The sequence below is a fragment of the Candoia aspera genome, chromosome 4 (assembly GCF_035149785.1).
Source record: "Candoia aspera isolate rCanAsp1 chromosome 4, rCanAsp1.hap2, whole genome shotgun sequence".
Lineage (NCBI taxonomy): Eukaryota > Metazoa > Chordata > Lepidosauria > Squamata > Boidae > Candoia > Candoia aspera.
This window is the reverse complement of record NC_086156.1, coordinates 71,706,947-71,725,025: the sequence shown is the minus strand read 5'-3', so window position 1 is coordinate 71,725,025 and position 18,079 is coordinate 71,706,947. Positions and strand designations below refer to the sequence as shown.

At 41.2% G+C, this 18,079-nt stretch overlaps 1 protein-coding gene across 1 annotated transcript; it reads right to left on the bottom strand.

The window, feature by feature from the left end:
* Positions 1–115: 115 nt before the first annotated feature.
* On the bottom strand, positions 116–8,790 carry LOC134495216 (glucose-6-phosphatase catalytic subunit 1-like). The gene is made up of 5 exons (XM_063300467.1): positions 8,531–8,790; positions 6,992–7,101; positions 6,786–6,891; positions 1,594–1,709; positions 116–960 (listed from the first exon to the last, which is right to left on the bottom strand). Exons 1-5 carry the CDS (start codon positions 8,746–8,748, stop codon positions 449–451), a joined length of 1,062 nt encoding a protein of 353 aa, XP_063156537.1. The 5' UTR covers positions 8,749–8,790; the 3' UTR covers positions 116–448.
* Between the last annotated feature and the right edge of the window lie 9,289 nt (positions 8,791–18,079).

Here is an 18,079-nt window from a genome sequence, read left to right as displayed (position 1 = left end):
GAGGGGAAAGAATGTAAGACAAATATGGAGAAGGAACCAGAATGTGTGTGTGGTGGGGGGGGAGCAGACAGCAAATTCAGCAAATGGTTCTTCCAGGCCACTACTAAAAGTTTGATTGTAATGAATTCCGGCTTGCTTGCAAATTAACAAGGTATTTTAGCCATCTCCTGTTCCAGTTTGCATTCCTCAGAAGCTTTTCTAAGGCACATCCCAGATGCCACTCAGCTTTCATCTCTGGCTAAAATACCTATGCCTTTCCTCCCTGTCCTTCCAGCCAGAATATCAAACCATTTCTATCTGGAGGCAGCTGTATTCATCAGTGTATGGAAGGGATCAAGGCTCTGTTTGATCACCCACAGAAGAGACAGCAACATATCTTAGCTTATAAACCTTTAGTCTTCAGAACTAAAGAAGATCCATGTCCAAGGTAGCTCTACTGCAGGATTCCTTATAAATCTTTCTTGTCTGTCTGCTGAAGGAGGTGGGAAATGCCGTAGGGGATCAGGGCCACGGCACAGATGTGGGCACAAGTGCACTTGCAGAATGATAGGATGTAGAAGAGGATCTCCTGGTCAGTGGGTAGTTCAAAGGAATCAAACAGGTGCAGGACTAACAGTGAGGAAATGATGCAGCTGAGGTGGAAAGTCAGCCCTTGGCTTTGCTTCCCTTTGCAACTTTCTGCATACATTGGGGAGTTGAGTCCAAGCCCCAGACCAAACAAAATGCCCAGATTGCGCAGCAGACTGGCAAAAGGGGTCGTGTCAATATGGACCCACTCAGGCCGTTCACACCACTTGTGGGCCTTCTCGAGTGTCCATAGGAGATCTACACCCAGCATCTTGAGCAGCAGGTAGAAGCCCAGGGCAAAACCAAAGAGGAAGCCAATCGTTCCAATGTATCGCATGAGACTGGCGGTGTAGATGGAATGGACGTGTTCAAAAACCACAGCCACCAGCATCCCTGAGGAATAAGTGAATCATTGACTGAGTTGGCATTCTCTAATAGTGGCATGCAGGGTTTTTATTCTTGAAGATGGGTGAGAGACTTCTCTAAATAAGCAAACATAAAAATATCACTTATGTGTGCTAAGCTTGCCCTGTTCTCTTTTGAACCCACATTGAATTTTTTACCCTTTAATTCATACAAGCAGAAAATTAAACAGCATATTAATTGATGGTGGTTTAACCATGATTTATTGAATAAGGAGCAAGTGGTTGCGCAGCATGCTAAGCCATAGGTGATAGTTAAAAACTACAGTGGCCAGGTTCACTCAACATGCTGTGTCAAAATCAAAGCATGCTAAAAGCTTAGTGTGATATGTGAACAATGTCATGATCAACATTTTGAGAGGTTTTTTTTCTTCTGCCTATGTGAGTGGGTTAAATCTTGATTACAGTCAGTCCTGATCTTGAGCAATTGATGCCAATCTAGTCCCTGGCAAGTATTATTTGGGTGTATGTAACATAAATAGTATAACTATACATGCATACACTCCTTTCATGCAACCTTTCATGCAATTTCTATTGAACAATAATGCTTATGGGTATATAAATTTGACCGTGTATTCACATTTCAGGCCTAGGAATAGCTCACCTGAAATAACACCTGAGATCACTTGATGTGGGAAGTGTGCAGCAAGGAAGACTCGGGATAAGCAAACACAGACTTGTACAGCCCAGAATCCCGCCCAAAGGAGACCATTCAGACACCTGGGATGGAGAGGATGGACAGATCAGGGCAAAAGTGGGAGTTCTTAATCACACCAAAGAGGGACATTTTCTTAGGCTAAGGGCCAGCTTGTCCTATGAATGATGTGCCAGGGGCTGTACCCCAAAAGATAGACTAGGAAAAAGCAGGATTTCATTTAACTATTTCTTCAGTGTATTAATGTCATGCTCCCACATCAAATGTTCTTAGAACAATTGATTGGACTCACGTGCCTGTTTCAGTCAACACGTGTCTTCTTCTTGCGAGTCGAAGGCAAGGGAGGGGGAACATCATTGGAGTGCGAAATCATTTTGTTTGGACTATCTTGGACTGCCAAGGTCATTTGCAAGGAGCCATTGAAGACAGCTGCAGATGCTTACGCTAACTGGCATGAGAGGGAGGGGTGCATACCTAGGATGGGGAGTGGGGGGGGGGAATTTGAATTAACTGAAGATGTTTAATGAGGGAAAAGCACAGGCAACTTTTTCCTTTGCACTGAATGCTACACCCCATTAAGGAGAATTTAAGTAATTACTTATGAGTCGGATTTAATGGGAGGTTGAGTATTCCAGTCATCACATAAAGTTGTGAATCTCTTCAAACCTTGGCTCTACCTGGAGATGTGTGTACCCAGTTGAGAGTCTAAGAAAGTTTCCACAGAATGTCAAAAGTGGCATCGGACAAATCATTGCAGTTGGGGGAAGCCGAGGAACCTACAACGTCCCCAAGAGCGATGGAGGTGGTGCATTATCCGAGTCGGGAGGAGATTTGGAGCCCGAGGGAGAGGGTGGAATCTCTATACCTCTACCGGAAGGCACTACAGGTAGTCCTTGCTTACCACCTGCTTTGTTCAGTGACCGTTCGAAGTTACATGGGCGCTGAAAAATAACTTTACGACCAATGCCTGCATTTATGACCTTCGCAGTGCCCCTTAGTCGTGTGATCACCATTACAGTCAGTATGTGTTGTCTTGTGTCTGACGTGTTGTGCCCCCCCCCCCACCTTGCAGAGCAGAGAAATTGGAGGGGAACAGATTACAAGAGAGTAAGCAGGCATACAATGGGGAATACACATTGAAAGCGATGCGCTGGTGCTGGCAGCTGCAAGCATGCTATACAAACAGCCTAGTGTTACTCATTGTCTGCCTGCATACTTTCTTGTGATCCTTTCCTCTCCAATTGCTCTGCAAGAGGGGGGAATTAAAAGACCAAGTGATTTCGGTAGGCAGTCTCGCCTGTGCCTGACCCACTTCCCCCCTCACAGAGTAAGTTCCTGCTCACTGTCTTGTATTCCCTTCCTCTCCAATGAATGTAAATAGAAGCATCAATTCTCTTCTTGCTAATTACCCCAGCACTGGGGTGAGCATTCCAAGGGGCAGGGGAGTGGGGAAGAGGGTTGTAAGATTTGCCCTTCTACCCGGCTTCCTTGGGAGTCAAGTTTCAGTAACCTTCCCTGCCTTTTAGACTCACCCAACTGTTTGGGGTCATATCCCTCAGATGCTGTAAAGCAAAGGAAAGCTGAAGTAAAATTGTAAGCACAGTTGCTGTCATGTAACATCCACTTCACTTAGTGATGATGACATCATCTACCCAACTGTGATCACTAAACGAGGACTACCTGCATTTTTAATACAGTTCATTCCTCCTTATAATTAAATTCTTCCTTCACATTAAAACATCTGAATGGACTGAGCTTCCAGTGAGGATTCATGGCAAACTAGACATCCCTAAAGGAGTGGGGACAGCATTGCATCGGAGATCAGCAATTGAATTCTGGCTGGCACAGTCTCTCCCAAAAAAGGAGAGACCATGAGATCGCCCACTTGCAGCCCGGACAGCTGCTCCTTGTGGGTAGACTGCAGGAACTGAGGTTTTTGTGGTCAGCTTGTGAGTTAAGCGGCTGGGAGTTGAGGGATTTCAATCAAGCTCACAGCCATAATGTGGCCTATATGGACATAAGGTTTGCAAGAGCCTCATTTCTTAACCACTTTCGGATGTAACTAATTTACAGCTAAAGAGAGATTTTCTGAGAAGCAGGATAAAAATTCCACTTGGTGAGTCATTGTCATGGGTACTGATGGTGAGCAGGAGGGGGTCTCTATCCAGGGGGGAAAACGCATGCGTAGTACTGAGGAGTTAAGCAGCCATTCAAAGAGACACAGATCAGACCCGCCTTGACTTTGGGGGTTTATCTGTCTGGGTTTTTCCCATGCTTCTTCAGTTTGTTAGGATTTTCTGTCTAATGTAGCAGTAATAAACACTAGAGACCTATTCCTCGTCTCAGTGTGGTTCCTGGCTGTTAGGACAGTCATCATTCTTTCTGGCTTACAAAGGAATAATAATAATAAAAAAAGGTTTTAAAGATTTAAAAACTTGGCAAAAAGCTTAACAAGAAGTGGATGTAAGAAAGTTTAAAACAGATAAAGGGGATAGTTATTTTGAAATAATAGTTATTTTAGTTATTTTTGGTAAAAGTGCATTTGAATAAATTGGAATTAAAATAGACAACGAACTGGACCTTCATGGGGATGTTTTCTGTTTACTGTTAAAGAGTGCAGACAATTGGTAGATTTTACAAAACAAAAGATAAAGGTAATATGAGCCAGACTGTAATGCTGACTGTAACTATGGAGATGCTGACTGTGATGCTGACTGTAACTACAGAGTGCCACTTGGAACTGATGGCAGAGGGATATTAATACTGCCATCTTGGATTTTATATTTTATATTTATATCTGTATTTAGTGTATTTTAATTTGTATTTATTTTTAGTTTTATTGTAAACCGCCCAGAGTTGCTTCGTGCGAGACAGGTGGTGACGAAATTTGAAATATAAATAAATAAATAAACAAACAAACAAACAAAGTTGTCAATAGTTCCCTTATTTACAGTTATTAGAAAGATTTAAAGTAGACAAAAGAGTTTATGATTTTGAACATTGTAAGACTGAGTTTGAAATAGAATTGTGTACAAATGATGAACATGTAATTGCTAAAATGTATAAATTTTTATTGAAATTTGAAACAGAAGAACAAGTGAAAGAATGTATGATAAAGTGGGCTAAAAACTTTGGTTATAATATACAGATAGAACGATGGGAAAATATGTGGTTGAAAGGATTGAAATTTACACTATGTTATAATCCTAAATAGAATTTTTATAAAATGATGTACCATTGGTATACTGTATGTCACCAGAGAAATTATCTAGAATGTATAAAGGCACTTCAAATTTATGCTGGAAATGTGAACAACAAGAAAGGACATTTTATTACATTTGGGGGACATGTAAAATAGCTAGAAAATTCTGGATTCAGATTTACATCCTGATTCAGAGGATTTTAAAGATTAATATTCAATTGAGACCAGAGGTTTTTCTTTTGGGATTGATGGACAAACAGTTGGAAAAAAGTCACGGAGCTTTGTTTTTTTACATGATGACTGCAGCGAGATTATTGTATGCACAAAAATGGAAAGATTCGGCACTACCCATAATGGAGGAATGGTTGGTGAAGATGGTGGAACTTGCTGGGATGGCTAAATTGACTTCTTTGATCAGAGAAAAGACAGTATCTACATTTATTGCTGACGGGAAAGCCCTTATGGACTTCTTGTGTAAAACAGAAAAAAACCAACTTATGATTTATGGTTTTAATGATTAGACAGGATAGATTATAGAAAGAAGAGAGTTAAGTTGTAACCATAGAGTAAGAGGTAAATTTGTAATTGTACTTATAACTGCTGTAAAGAAGACTGGAAGCTACTTCTTTGCATCTTTTTTCTTTCTTTTCTATTTTTCTTTTCTTTGTTTTCCTTTCTTGCACTTTTGGCTTTCTCCTCTCTCTCTCTCTCTCCCTTTTTCTCTTTGTCTTTCTCTTACGCTGTATTAATTTGTATTAGTTTTTATCTTCCTTTTTAAAAATGTTTAATAAAAATTATATAAAAAAAACATTGGAATGGAATCTGGGACTGCACCCAAGACTTTTGTGACCACCTGCAACTTGGAGACCTTACATTGTGTGCAGGGATGCCTACAGTGTACAGCATGATAAAAAAAGAGTCAAGATGGCAGCCGTGATAGTGTAAATTTCTGCCTGTTTTTATGTGCATTGCACACATGCAAAGTCTACAAACCCAGCAGAGTTTTGATCTTTCCATTGTGACCATCATCTTGACTTTTTTGACTATGCCGTGTGTACCCATGTTTGTGTACCTGTGCTAAACTATCAAGACACCTGGCTGTGCATTCACTCACTCTAGGATTAGGTAAATTTGCCAATAGAAATTTATGTAATCAGTTTGGCAGTCAAAAGTAAATTTTGTTAACTTGTTTCAGGGAATTTTGTCAACTTGTTTCAAGGAATCATCAATTTGTGCAAAATTTAATTTTGTTGAGTTTCAGTGTCAATCTACTGCTGTTTTTGTTCAGCGGATTTTTGGAACTTTGACAAATGTGTGGATTGAAACATCATTTTGAAAATATCTGACTGACTCATTAACTTGTTTCAGGGAATCATCAATTTGTGAGGAGAAATTGATGATTCCCTGAAACAAGTTAATCACTCAGTCAGATACTTTCAAAATGATGTTTTAATCCACACATTTGTCAAAGGTTCCAAAAATCAGCTGAACAAAAACAGTGATAGATTGACACTGAAACTCAACAAAACTAAATTTTGCACAAATATAATGCTTGAATTTTGAATCTCAGGTCTTGATTTCATGAATGTTCTCACTGCTGATTTAGAAGTCAGCTTTGAAACTGCTGTAAAACAACAGTTTTATTTCATGTTGCATATAGATAATACTTCTTAACGTGTTAATTGCTGTGGCAGCCATTATCTCAAAGAAAGAAAACCCCCAACTGCTTGAAAATGAGAAAGTGAATTGGGACAATGTCTAAGGATAGTTTTTTTTCCATAGTTGTGTGTCAGTCTCCCCTCCCTAGGGGGAAGTGGGAATGGGGAGTTGTATCCTTATTTACAGGACAGAACAGCAAAGGAAAAACAAGGCACCCAGGAGAGGAGCTCTCTCAGTTATTCCCATTTCTAAATGTAAAGTCCCAGCTTCCTGGCCTCACCTGGCAGTCAGGGTGTTTCGCTTCTCTGGCAATAGTTGTGATAGCAGTGCTGTCACCATGACATAGTAGACCCCAGAAGACCCCATGGCATGACCAGAAGGGCTACCTGGAAGATGGATACAAAAGAGTCAGTGAAAGGAAAAGATAGCTACAGTGGCTTAAGGAAGGCACTGGGGAAGTAAGGGATATGTCACTTGCAACCTTACCTGGACCAGTCTCACAGGTAATGGGAAACTGCCGGATTACCGGGGGTGTTACATTGCCATAGAAATCTGTCTCATGTACCCACCAGTAGGGTCTCTCTCCAAAGAGGATCCTAGAAGGAAGGAAAATTGAGTAGTTCTGACCCCAGTAAAGGAGAAAGCCATCAGCAGCCATAAGACAACAAATAGCCATTACAGTTCCAGGCATACTGGGGAATTAATCCATCTATAAATTTTAAAAAGGAACAGTTTCTAATTTCAGATTTACCTGCAAGACTGTTCTAGAGTTAAAAGCTTTTCAAGCAGGGATAGACTTGGGCAGCCTTCTCCAACCTGTACTCCTATAATTCTTAGCCCTGTGAGAATTATGAGAATTATAAGCCAAAGGTATTTGACTCAGAAAGATTTATTACCCTTGCTGCTTTTTTGTGAGTTTTAATTTTTATTTTTGCAAGCTTTTTGAAGATCGTTTTAGTAGAAAAGTAGCCATACATAGTTAAAATAAAATCTCAACTGCCAGTTTTTTATTATTTTCCTTCATTCAGCAAAATCAATCTAAATTTTTCAACAAAAATGAGGAACGCATGTTATATTGTACAGATAGAGTACTTTTCTGTTTGACTTCAGTCACATATAAGACCAAAGTCTAGAAGTTGTGAATTAACAAAATTGTAAGGTCTGAAAATGCCAAAGACTTTTTGTACAGTGCAATGTTACTCTTCCCTACTCAGAAGGCAGACCTCTTATATTTGGTAAGATTGACTCCCAGGTAAAGTTGAATTGGACTGGAGCCTGACAGCACATTCTGGACATACAGCACAGTACAGTATCTATTTATAAAGCTGATTGAATACAGCGAACCCTATTCCCAAGTAATTGTGTGTAAAATTGCATCTGTAGCCTCTTCCATGACACAGAGACAAAAGTGTCCCCAGATCTCCTCATGATGTCCAGATCCCAGTTTGTAATAATCAGAGAATAAAAATCCATAGAACAAGTGGATGCTCAGAATACTCAAGCAACTGAACAAAGGACCGTTTACTTTCTAAAGAGAGAGGGGGGAGAATAATGGCACTCCTCAAGACTGCTCCCCTCTCCTTAGGTGTTTCTAAATTCAACTCTCTGAGGTGGCTTATATGCAATATAACCTGGAAACGATGAAAGCTTATTTGGAAGAAAACAGTTCTCTTCTTCCCAGTCCCCTCCCTCTCTTTAGTCCTTTCTTGATTTGCATCAGTCATTAGCATTACATCCAACCTAATAAATAATGATTTGTGTTGGCCCTTCAACAAAGAGTCAAAATCTGGAAGATATAAGCCCAAGGTACCTTTTGGAGTTGTTCATTCTAGTATTATTGTATATCATACTCTTTTGCATGCTTCACAGCATGCAAAGAACTATGCTCTGGCTTAAGCACCAGATCAACCAACTTGCAACAAGGAAGGGGTATAAAAGCCACTTTGGTCTTTGAGTGGGAAGAGTGAGAGGAGAAGTTGTTCCTGACCCCAGATATGGTGATCAGGGATTCTCACCCATGCTCACCACTTGAAAACAAGGTTGAACCAATCACCGATGACAGCTACCCAGATGAGCCGGATTGCCACTGCTTCCTTCAGTTGGAACCAGACAGGGAAGAAGACAAAAAAAGTTGTTTTGAGGTCAGCTGCTGTGGAGATGAAGAGAAACCAGTCCTGAAAGTCCATGAAATTCTCTTGGAGGTAGCTGGTGGCCTGGACCCCTGCACTGTGCATAAGATCCATGGTGAACCTTCAGCAGAGATTATCGTCTCCCACCTTGGTTCTTCCTAGTTTCCCCAGCTACTGCTGGGCCTTTTTCATATCCAAGCCGTCTGATCTTTGATCTTTAACCACCTCCCCTGTCCAAAAAATATTGACAGAAGCTGCAGCATGAAGCAAAGTGTATTTGTTTGCACGAGTCAATATCTTCTGTTTCAGGGAGCACATCTCCTCTACCTGCTTGAAAATGTTTGAAATGTCATTGCCTCTCCCCACAGAATCCCGAATGGTGGCTAGACCCTGCTTAACAGAATTCTCAACACACTTCTTTATCAAACTACACTTCTCAGGAATCTTTTAAAGAAGTTACGAACATCTAAATGTGATAACTCTCAGTAGATGGGGAAACTATTGCCACACTGGGGGGAAAAATACTCTGCTTAATTCAACTACTATCATGGAATGTGTGCATAACACACTTGCATAAGCCACAGGCAATCTTCAAGAGCTGTTTTTTAAAGAATCAAATTAGTATAAGCAGTTTCAATGTCCTTTGTTCTTTGGGCTTGTTCTAGTTAGATGTCAAAATCTCAGACCATTTTTAGACACAAACTAAAAACTGGGAAATAAGGGTTGATAAGTAATCTTTCCAGGGTGATTAATTAATTAATCAAGACTCCAAGGTCACAATCTGGCATACTTGGAGTTAGAGAATTATCCACCAGGAATACATGCAGCAGTACAATTAACAATATCTAAGGCATTATTTTCCAAATTCTGCAATAAAGCAAATGATTAATAAGCACACACAAAGGTCAGTCCCACAGAGGAAAGTAAAGGGTGATGATGAGACACAACCAAAATGAGCTTGGAAGCTGAGTGTGTGTTCTGAGCATAGGGGCAACTCCAAAGAATAATTTAAAAAAAAACAACAGCTCAGTTGCTTGCTGAGTGGGATCACTGAATGACAGCAGCATGGACATGCTGGGGCCAAGTTTAGCCTTCCTGGGGAAGGCAGAGGAATGGGCTGGAAATAAAAGGAGATAAGAAAGAGGGGGCAGAGTTGAGTTCTCCTCCCTACCTGCTGGTCTATTCATCTCTGACTTTCCAGGTGAAGAACAAATTGTTCTTCTCTGCGTAGGCTGCAACCTTTAGCCTTGAAGCTCATACAAGCAAGATTTCCTTTCCCGGGCTACCCATCTGGGCATCTTGGACTCCAGGACCAAATGGCAGCACTCCAAAGAACAACTATTGACAGGAATACAAAAAGAAATCAGCACAGCCCCCAATTTCAATCAACAGCTTGGTGCTGCTTCAGGGCCTGCTCATCCTAACTGTTGCAAAATAAACCTGGCAGCCTTATGCATGATTTTTAAAGGACATGAGAAGTAATGTGAAGTAGTTTTCGTAAAAAACACTAGTGAGGAAATGGCTTTAGATTCATTCCAATTCAGCCTGAGGCTTGGCTTTGGGATGAAGTAGCCTTGATTGCTGTGGTGGGTGACTTGTTCCAGAAATTACAGCATGTGGCTTCTTCTGGCCATTTATGATATTATCAGCCATGATAACCTTCTGGACTATTTATTTGTACAAGGCTGAAAAGGTGAAGTGTTATGGTTATCCCAATTCTTCCTGATGCAATAGTTTGAGAAGAAATGCTGAAAAATGTATGTTATGTTCTGTACCAATGGCCAGCAAATTTTGACAGATCTTCTAAGCAAACGGAGAGTGTAGGTTTAGCCATTTAAATTTGTTCCCCCTTCAGCTTGTGCAGGGAGATCCCCCTTTGCAGGTCTGTACAAATTTTCCTACTTTTTGGGTATTTCCATCAAGGTCATCTTCCATACCCTGCAATAATCCTATCTCATGAGAAGGGAGAGAAGTTCATCTCACAGGTCAGGGCCTCCTGCAGGACAGTGCTTTTGATCATACAGCCAAATAAGGCTGAATTGAAACATATGCCATCTTTCATGATTGAGACAGACATTACATTAATGGATTTAATGCCCATAAAGATCCACACCATTAGTTGTCCTTCTCTCTTCCCATTTTGTTTAATCAAACAATGAACATTTCATTTTTTGCTAGGCCTTGGTTAGCTCAAGTCACTTTTGCTGAAGACTGGTCACATTTTAATGGTTTTGCTTTACGCTTCCTGCTGCTGATAACCTTTAAATGTCCAAAATAAATTTATTTTAAATTCTACCTTTGTTTTGCTTTTCACTCAGCAAAGTTTCTTCCCCTCTCAGGGAATCCAGCAGGATTTATGTTTTTGTGCTAGAGAGATCTTGGATGTCCTGGGAAAACTGAACTGAAGGAAAATCCAATTTTACCATAGGACACAACTTTGCTTAATTGCAAGGAATAAAAAGCTTTTAAGAGTATCTCTACAAGCAGCCCTTTTGGTCTTGTTTACAGTACTTGCATGACCAGTTCCAGCCTCTCAATGACAATCCCATAGTCAGCTGGACAGGACAGGCTAGATCAGTGTTTTTCAAACTTGGCAACTTTAAGATGTGTGGACTTCATGCTGGCTGTGGAATTCTGGGAGTTGAAGTCCACTCATCTTAAAGTTGCCAAGTTTGAAAAACACTGGGCTAGATAATATAAAGTGGCCTCCTCCAGCAGAAACTGGCTAATGGATGCACAGAAAGAGGGAGGAGAGGAGGGCCTTAGATTTTAGAAGTACCACCAAGGAAAAAGAGGAAAATCAAAAGCTGCATCAACAAATATAAGACTCCTTCATTTTCTTTCATAATGTAATGCTTAATTGGGCCACAATTTATTAATGGGGGGGGGAATGAAGTTGATTAAGAGGCCAGTTAATAATACTAGAGTTATAAGTTCATTTTTAGTCCCCCAAGCTTTATTCTCTTTGGTCTTTAATTAAAAAAACAAAGCAAATCCCCAGTAGTGGGGATTTCACCACTAAACTGCAGTGTCAAGGGAGTTAGGAAGGAGCACACAAGCCTATTAAAGGATGAGATTGTCTCACCTATTAGTCCCGGTAGCCTAGGCCTAGTAGCCACATTGGACAACAGAGATGGGGTTGGTGCATAAGGAACAACAGCAAAGGTTGGAAGGCAGAGTTGCCACATGATTTCTGCGCCCTGTTGAAACTTGTTTACTGCCCAACCACAATGGGTCACTGTTCCACTGCTTGCTTTCTAATCTGATCAGTTTGGTATTGTGGGAGTCCCAACTTAACCTTTCCCTTTACACAGCAAAAGACCAGGCCAGTGGAGATATTCAGGCTGTATTGTGGCTGTGAAGGAGTCATCTGTAGGCCAAGTTTAATGAGACATGAGTGGCCTGAATGGAGTTGATCGTGTGCTTTTGAAACCCGCAAAGAACAACCATGAGAAAGAGGGTGCTTAATTTGTCCTCTTTCTCTGCCACAAAACATTTTGCTTGCACAAAAAGTCCCATCTCAGCAGTTGCCATTTATATCTTCTGAAGCTTCCACTGGTGGCATTAATGGATTTCTTCCTGAAAAAACAACCTGGTGAGAAAATTTTGTCAGGAGAGACAGAGTTAAATCCTCAATGTTTGCCTCAGTCTCTACTTCTGAGGCTGCTCAGGCTTCCCTACTGCTATTTATATAATTGCACAGCTGATTATAGTCACAGCCATTTTGGGTCCTGTGGAATTCAACCCTTCCTCTTCTGAAAGAGAATTCCCTTAGAGTGAGCCTTACCCTGGTGCCCTCCAGGTAGATTGGAACTGCAGTTCCCTAAAGCCTAATGTGATCCAGCATGAGATTTGGGCCTGTATTATGCTTTAAGTATTTAACAAGAGGCTATATAAACTACCGCCTTCAGGCAGGGGGGTTGATGAATTATCACTTTGAAGAAGGAAAGTTTTCTTGGAAAGCATCTGGAAAAGTCTCACCCAGCTCATGAGTCTGCAATTCCAGAGGCATTAGGATAAGTCAGTGATCAGAAGATTTGCTTTCTTTGTTGCTGCTCCAGCCCTGTTGTGAAAAAGGTGAAGAAACCATGCTGAGTCAGAGATGTAACTCTAGTACCTTTATTGTTTCTACCTTATACAGAATCTTGCCAGACTAAAGGTTCCCTAACTGAGCTAAAGGGAAAAATACTCTTGGGAAATCTAGGGAGGAGCTAGTCTAACTTTCTTCCTCGCCCCCCTTCCCCAGGCATTCTCCAAGCTAAGCAAACTGTGAGAACGTTTATCAGCCTGGGATGTGCTCTCTTCTACCCCTGGTCCGAACTCCATCACAAGCCCTATGGAATAGCATTCCCCCCCAAATCCAGATGGCCCTGAACCTGATGGCCTTTGTTATGCCTTAAACACCTGCTTTTTTCCCCAGTCACTGAGTCAGATGGATTTGTGCTCCCATCCAATATGATTGTTTTGTTTGTTGAATTGTCTTGGTGGGATTTCCTGTACAAGTTTTATTATATTTTATGATAGTTTGCTTTTGTTTTCAAATTTAATTGTATATTGCCCTGAATCATTGGAGAGGGAAACTATATAAATCAACTAACTAACTTACTATAAATAAATAACCCTTTCCTCTCCTTCAGTGATCTCCACCCCCACTTCAAATTATGTCCTGAACAGTAAACCTAATCCCAATGGCTTCCCTGGAAAGTTTTTTTTTTTTTTAAAAAGCCAAACCACTTGAATGAGCAGGTGAATAAGAGCCAAGGTAGTGGGCTGCAAAGCAGGCTGGTAGAGCTTGCCAGGCTGCACCTAGCTTGTAGGCCACAAATTCCCCACCCTTATGTCCAAGCAGCAGTTTTGCTATCATTTCTGTTGCAAGGTAAATGACCAGGCTTAACAACTTAAAATTCTTTAGAAATTATTAGCAGTTTCCAGCACTGAAGGCTGAGTCCACTGAATTTGTTGATGTCAATGCTGAGCAGAATTAATCAACTGATGTTTGCAACATCCTCCATTACATTATTAGAGAGCCAATTTGGTGTGGTTAAGATGCTGGCCTAGAATCCAGGAGACTGAGAGTTCTAGTCCTGCCTTAGGCATGAAAGCCAGCTGGGTGACTCCAAGCCAGTCGCTCTCTCTCAGCCCAGCCCACCTCACAGGGTGGTTGTTGTTGGGAAAACAGGAGGATTAGGTACGTTCACCACCTTGAGATAGATTGATGATAGTTTGGTGGGGGGGGTTTGGTACCTTCAAGTCAGTGGTGACTCCTGGCAACTGCCTGGACTAGTCTCTGCAGTTTCCTTGAAAAGATTTTCAGAAGTGGTTTGCCATTGCCTGCTTTCAAGGGCTGAGAGAAAGTGACTGGCCCAAGGTTATCCAGCTGGCTTTGTGGCTAAGGTGGGACTCGAACTCACGGTTGTTGGCATTTCCTTGTTTTTTGCAAGGAGCAAGCCATTAAGTTACTACGGTAACAAATCACTCTGGCATAGTCAGAAGGTCAAACTTAAGTATCCTTAGTTTTGGGTGTGAAAAGATGACCATATTAGGTAAAGGTTTTAATTGCCCTGGAGAGGTATTTGCCTGGGCTTGTTAGTTTCGGTTTCCTTTCTACACAGCCTTCCTCCCAGTCCTCTCTGAGCGCGTGTGAATGCACAAGCCTATAAATACGTTTATGTAAGAAGCTTTCTGTAAATACATTTATTTTTATAGAAATGCCTGGTGTGTGATTTTTCTGATCTCTCAGGCCAAACGCTTTCCAGCACTCTGCCACAACAGTCTCCTGGTTTCCAGCATGGTGCCTTAATGACTACACCAAATTGGCTCTACTTATGATAGATGATATAGATAGCTGATAGCTGATATAGATAGATAGATAGATAGATAGATAGATAGATAGATAGATAGATAGATAGATAGATAGATAGATAGATAGATAAAGGCAGGATAAAAAAAAGTTACATTCATTATTGCCCTTCGGTCCCATACAAATTTGTACCAGTGCCATAAAGACACTGTTCACAGGCTAAGGTCAATTGAATATAGTCTGTTGATCAGCAGGCTGTATCATTGCTCAGATACATCTTGAGGCCTATCAGTCTTGTCCAAAACACTGACTCCAGGGTGATCAGATTTCCAAGAGTGAAATTCATTAATTTGCATACATTTACATTCTTATTGATCTATAACCTATAGACACAATTATGACTATCATATCTGAGCTGTACAAATCCAGATATCCACTAGATCACAGCAAAGAGATGCAGAAAACTCTAATGCTTTGCTTCCATCTTGTGGCTGCTACAATTTTTTGGAGTCCTGCTATGGATACCGTAGACCAGTGTTTTTCAACCTTGGCAACTTTAAGATGTGTGGACTAGGGAATTCTGGGAGTTGAAGTCCACACACCTTAAAGTTGCCAAGGTTGAGAAACACTGCTGTAGACTTGGTGAGCAGGAACGTGGAAGTTGCTTCTCATACTGGGCCTCACATACAGTATATGCCTGCTGTTGTTCTTGCGACTCAACCCTCTTGTTGCTTGTGCGACTGCTGGTGGCTGTCTGGAGCAGGCTCCTGAAAACTGAGACCCTTTCCTAGTCTGCAGGGTGTGCCCAGGATCCAGAATGCTTCCCCCTGAACCAGATTTATCCTGGCAAAACTGAGACATGTCACCCAGCTGGCTCTCACTTTCCCTGGAACTCAAAGGCTAATTATTATGTATTTGCCATGTCTCCTTTTGCATGGAAGTGATAGATGGGAAGAATTGAGAAATGTGGTATTTTAGCTGCAGTCGGGCATAGTGATATACCAGGCAAGACTTCATGCTGTTTCTAATATAGGTTTGTAAAGTATTTATAAGTGCTACATATCTGCATGCACATCAGTGGAATCCAGGGGAACTCAGGAATCAACCGGACCAATCAACCGGAGGCTCAGGTGTTTTCTACAATGTTCTGTGGCATGGTTTGTTCAGGTGCAGCTGTGTGCAGATCTAATATGACATCACTGGGATGTCTTCCAGGGCCTGTATACAGGATGTAACGGAGAAACTACCAAGGCTATTAAAACCCACTGATTCCTCTGGATCCATGTAGGGTCAAATGACATTGTCCAAAGAGATCTTAAAAGAATCTGTGAAGACTATGATTCAGGAAGATACTTTTTTCACCAGTCCTTCAAACTTGTGGGTCATAGCAGAACAGGGAAAAACAGGATCCTGGAAGCCAACATCTGAGTATGCTATGAAAATGCCCTATGCCACCTTCATGAAGAACCCCTGGGAACAGACTGGACACATCTTACAAAAATTGGGAAGGAAGTATGTGACAGTCACTTCACTAGTCTCGTGAGGAAGGGGTTAAGCTAGAACAAATGGGAAGGGTAGGGAAAGCCCAGAACTAAATATGCAGCCAAGAAAGCAGAACTCAAAGGGAGAAGCAGGAAGCCAGGATGGGGACTCAAAATTTCAGAGGATACTACAACAGACATACCAGTAGATGGTACTCAAAGTCTCAGATATTTCTATACCAACGCACAGAATACCCGTAGGGGAAATAAGCAGGGAGAGCTAGAGACTGTAATTCAAGAAAACAAATATGATATAATAGGCATCGCTGAAATTTGTAGACTAGCCTCCTCATGGTGCACCCTAGGCAACATGACTTGTCACGGCTAAATAGTCTACACATCTGGCTGTTGGACCACACAAGGATTTCCCAGCAAAGAAAAAAAGCAGCATGAACACCGAACTGCTATGCCATACGATAAAAAAACAAAACTGAAACTTGGTAGGATGATACTTATGAATGGCACTGGAAGGCTACAATTTATTCAAAAGAAACATACTCAAGAGAATGGGCAGAGATGTTACACTGTACCTAAAGAAAAAATATAGATGCATAAACATTCAGGAATCAGAGCATGGAAATCCTGTTGAAAGTATTTGGATAAGAATAAAAAGAGAGAAACAAAAGTGATACTTTTGGGAGTTTATTATAGACCAACTGGACAGGCAGATGGTACAGATGAGGTCTTTCTGCAACAAACCAACCGTCTTCCCAAGAGACATCCAATAGTAATAAAGGAGGGTTTGAATTATCCTGACATCTGCTTAGAATCTAACTCTGCCAAGAATCAGAGGTCCAATAAATTCTTGTTCTCTCTTGTTGACAAGTTCATTTGTCAGAAGGTGGAAGAAAGACTAAAGGGTTGCTGCCCTGGACCTAACCCGCACCAACAGGGAGGTATTAGTTGAAGAAGTGAAGGTGGGGAAAGTGATTGTATTATCCTTGAATTGGTGGTATCCAGAGGAGGAGGAACTGAAGAAAGACAGTCCTGCATACTAGATTTCAGAAGGGCAGATTTTCATGAATTCTGAGAGGAGGTAGTTGGATCCAATGGCTTGAAATCTTGAAAGAGAAGAATGTCCAGGAAAGATAGAAAATTCTGTAGAATCAGTTATTGATGGCACATTCACAAACTATTCACACAAGAATGGAAAATTGAGAAAGCTAAAGAGGCTAGCATGGATACATGCAGAGCTGTCTAAAATGCTGAAGAGAAAAAGGGCTATGTACAGGAAATAGGTGGAGGGGAACCAAAGAAGAATACCAAGTAGTCTCCAGAAACTATTAGAATTCTGTCAGGAAAAACTAAAGCTCAGAATAAGCTGAAGCTTGTGAGAGATACCAAAACAACAACAACAACAACGCTTTTCTGGTTCCATTAGAAATAAAGTCAGTGTAGGTCTCATTGTGAGGAGTAAGTGGCAAATTGTTAATGGGAGATGGTGAAAAGGCAGAATTTCTTAATTTCTATGTTGTCTCTGTCTTCTCTCAGAAGGGGAATGGAGCCCTAGCTGATCATGGTTATGTCACAGGGGGAAGTAGGGAACTGCAGCTTACGATAGACAAGAAGCTAAGCTTAAATTAGCTAAGAGAGAACTTAGCCAATTTAAATGGATTTAAGTCTCCAGGGCCAGATGGATTACATCCCAGGGTACTGAAGTAACTGGCAGAGGTTATCACAAAATCACTTTGGAAAATCTTGGAGGAATCCTGAAGGATTGGTGAGAGCAAATGCCACCCCCATCATCAAAAAGAAGGAGGAGTACCCAGAAACGACAGACCTGCCAGTTTGACATCTATTCTGGATAAGGTCTTCAATCAAATTACCAAGAAGCAGCATGTTTGTGAGTGCTTGGACAGGTGTACTACAATTAACAGGAACCAGAATGAGTTTATTGCAAAGAAATTGTGCCATACTAACCTTATGCTTCCTTTGATAGTTACTAGCTAGTAGATCAGGGGAATGCTGTAGATATAGTGAGCCTGGATCTCAGCAAAGCCTTTGTTAGAATGCCTCATTATATTCTTCATATAATGGTAGATTATGGGCTAGATGATACTACTGTTAAGGCAGACTCACTGTCATGTTCGCCGTTCCAATGTGT

Excerpts from the sequence above, each read along its gene's own strand:
- LOC134495216 (XM_063300467.1), bottom strand. The coding sequence starts at position 8,748 with ATGGATCTTATGCACAGTGCAGGGGTCCAGGCCACCAGCTACCTCCAA. Across the intron at positions 7,102-8,530 it reads TTCAACCTTGTTTTCAAGTG|GATCCTCTTTGGAGAGAGAC; the intron begins GTGAGCATGGGT and ends CCTTCCTTCTAG. Across the intron at positions 1,710-6,785 it reads CGAAACACCCTGACTGCCAG|GTGTCTGAATGGTCTCCTTT; the intron begins GTGAGGCCAGGA and ends TCTCCATCCCAG.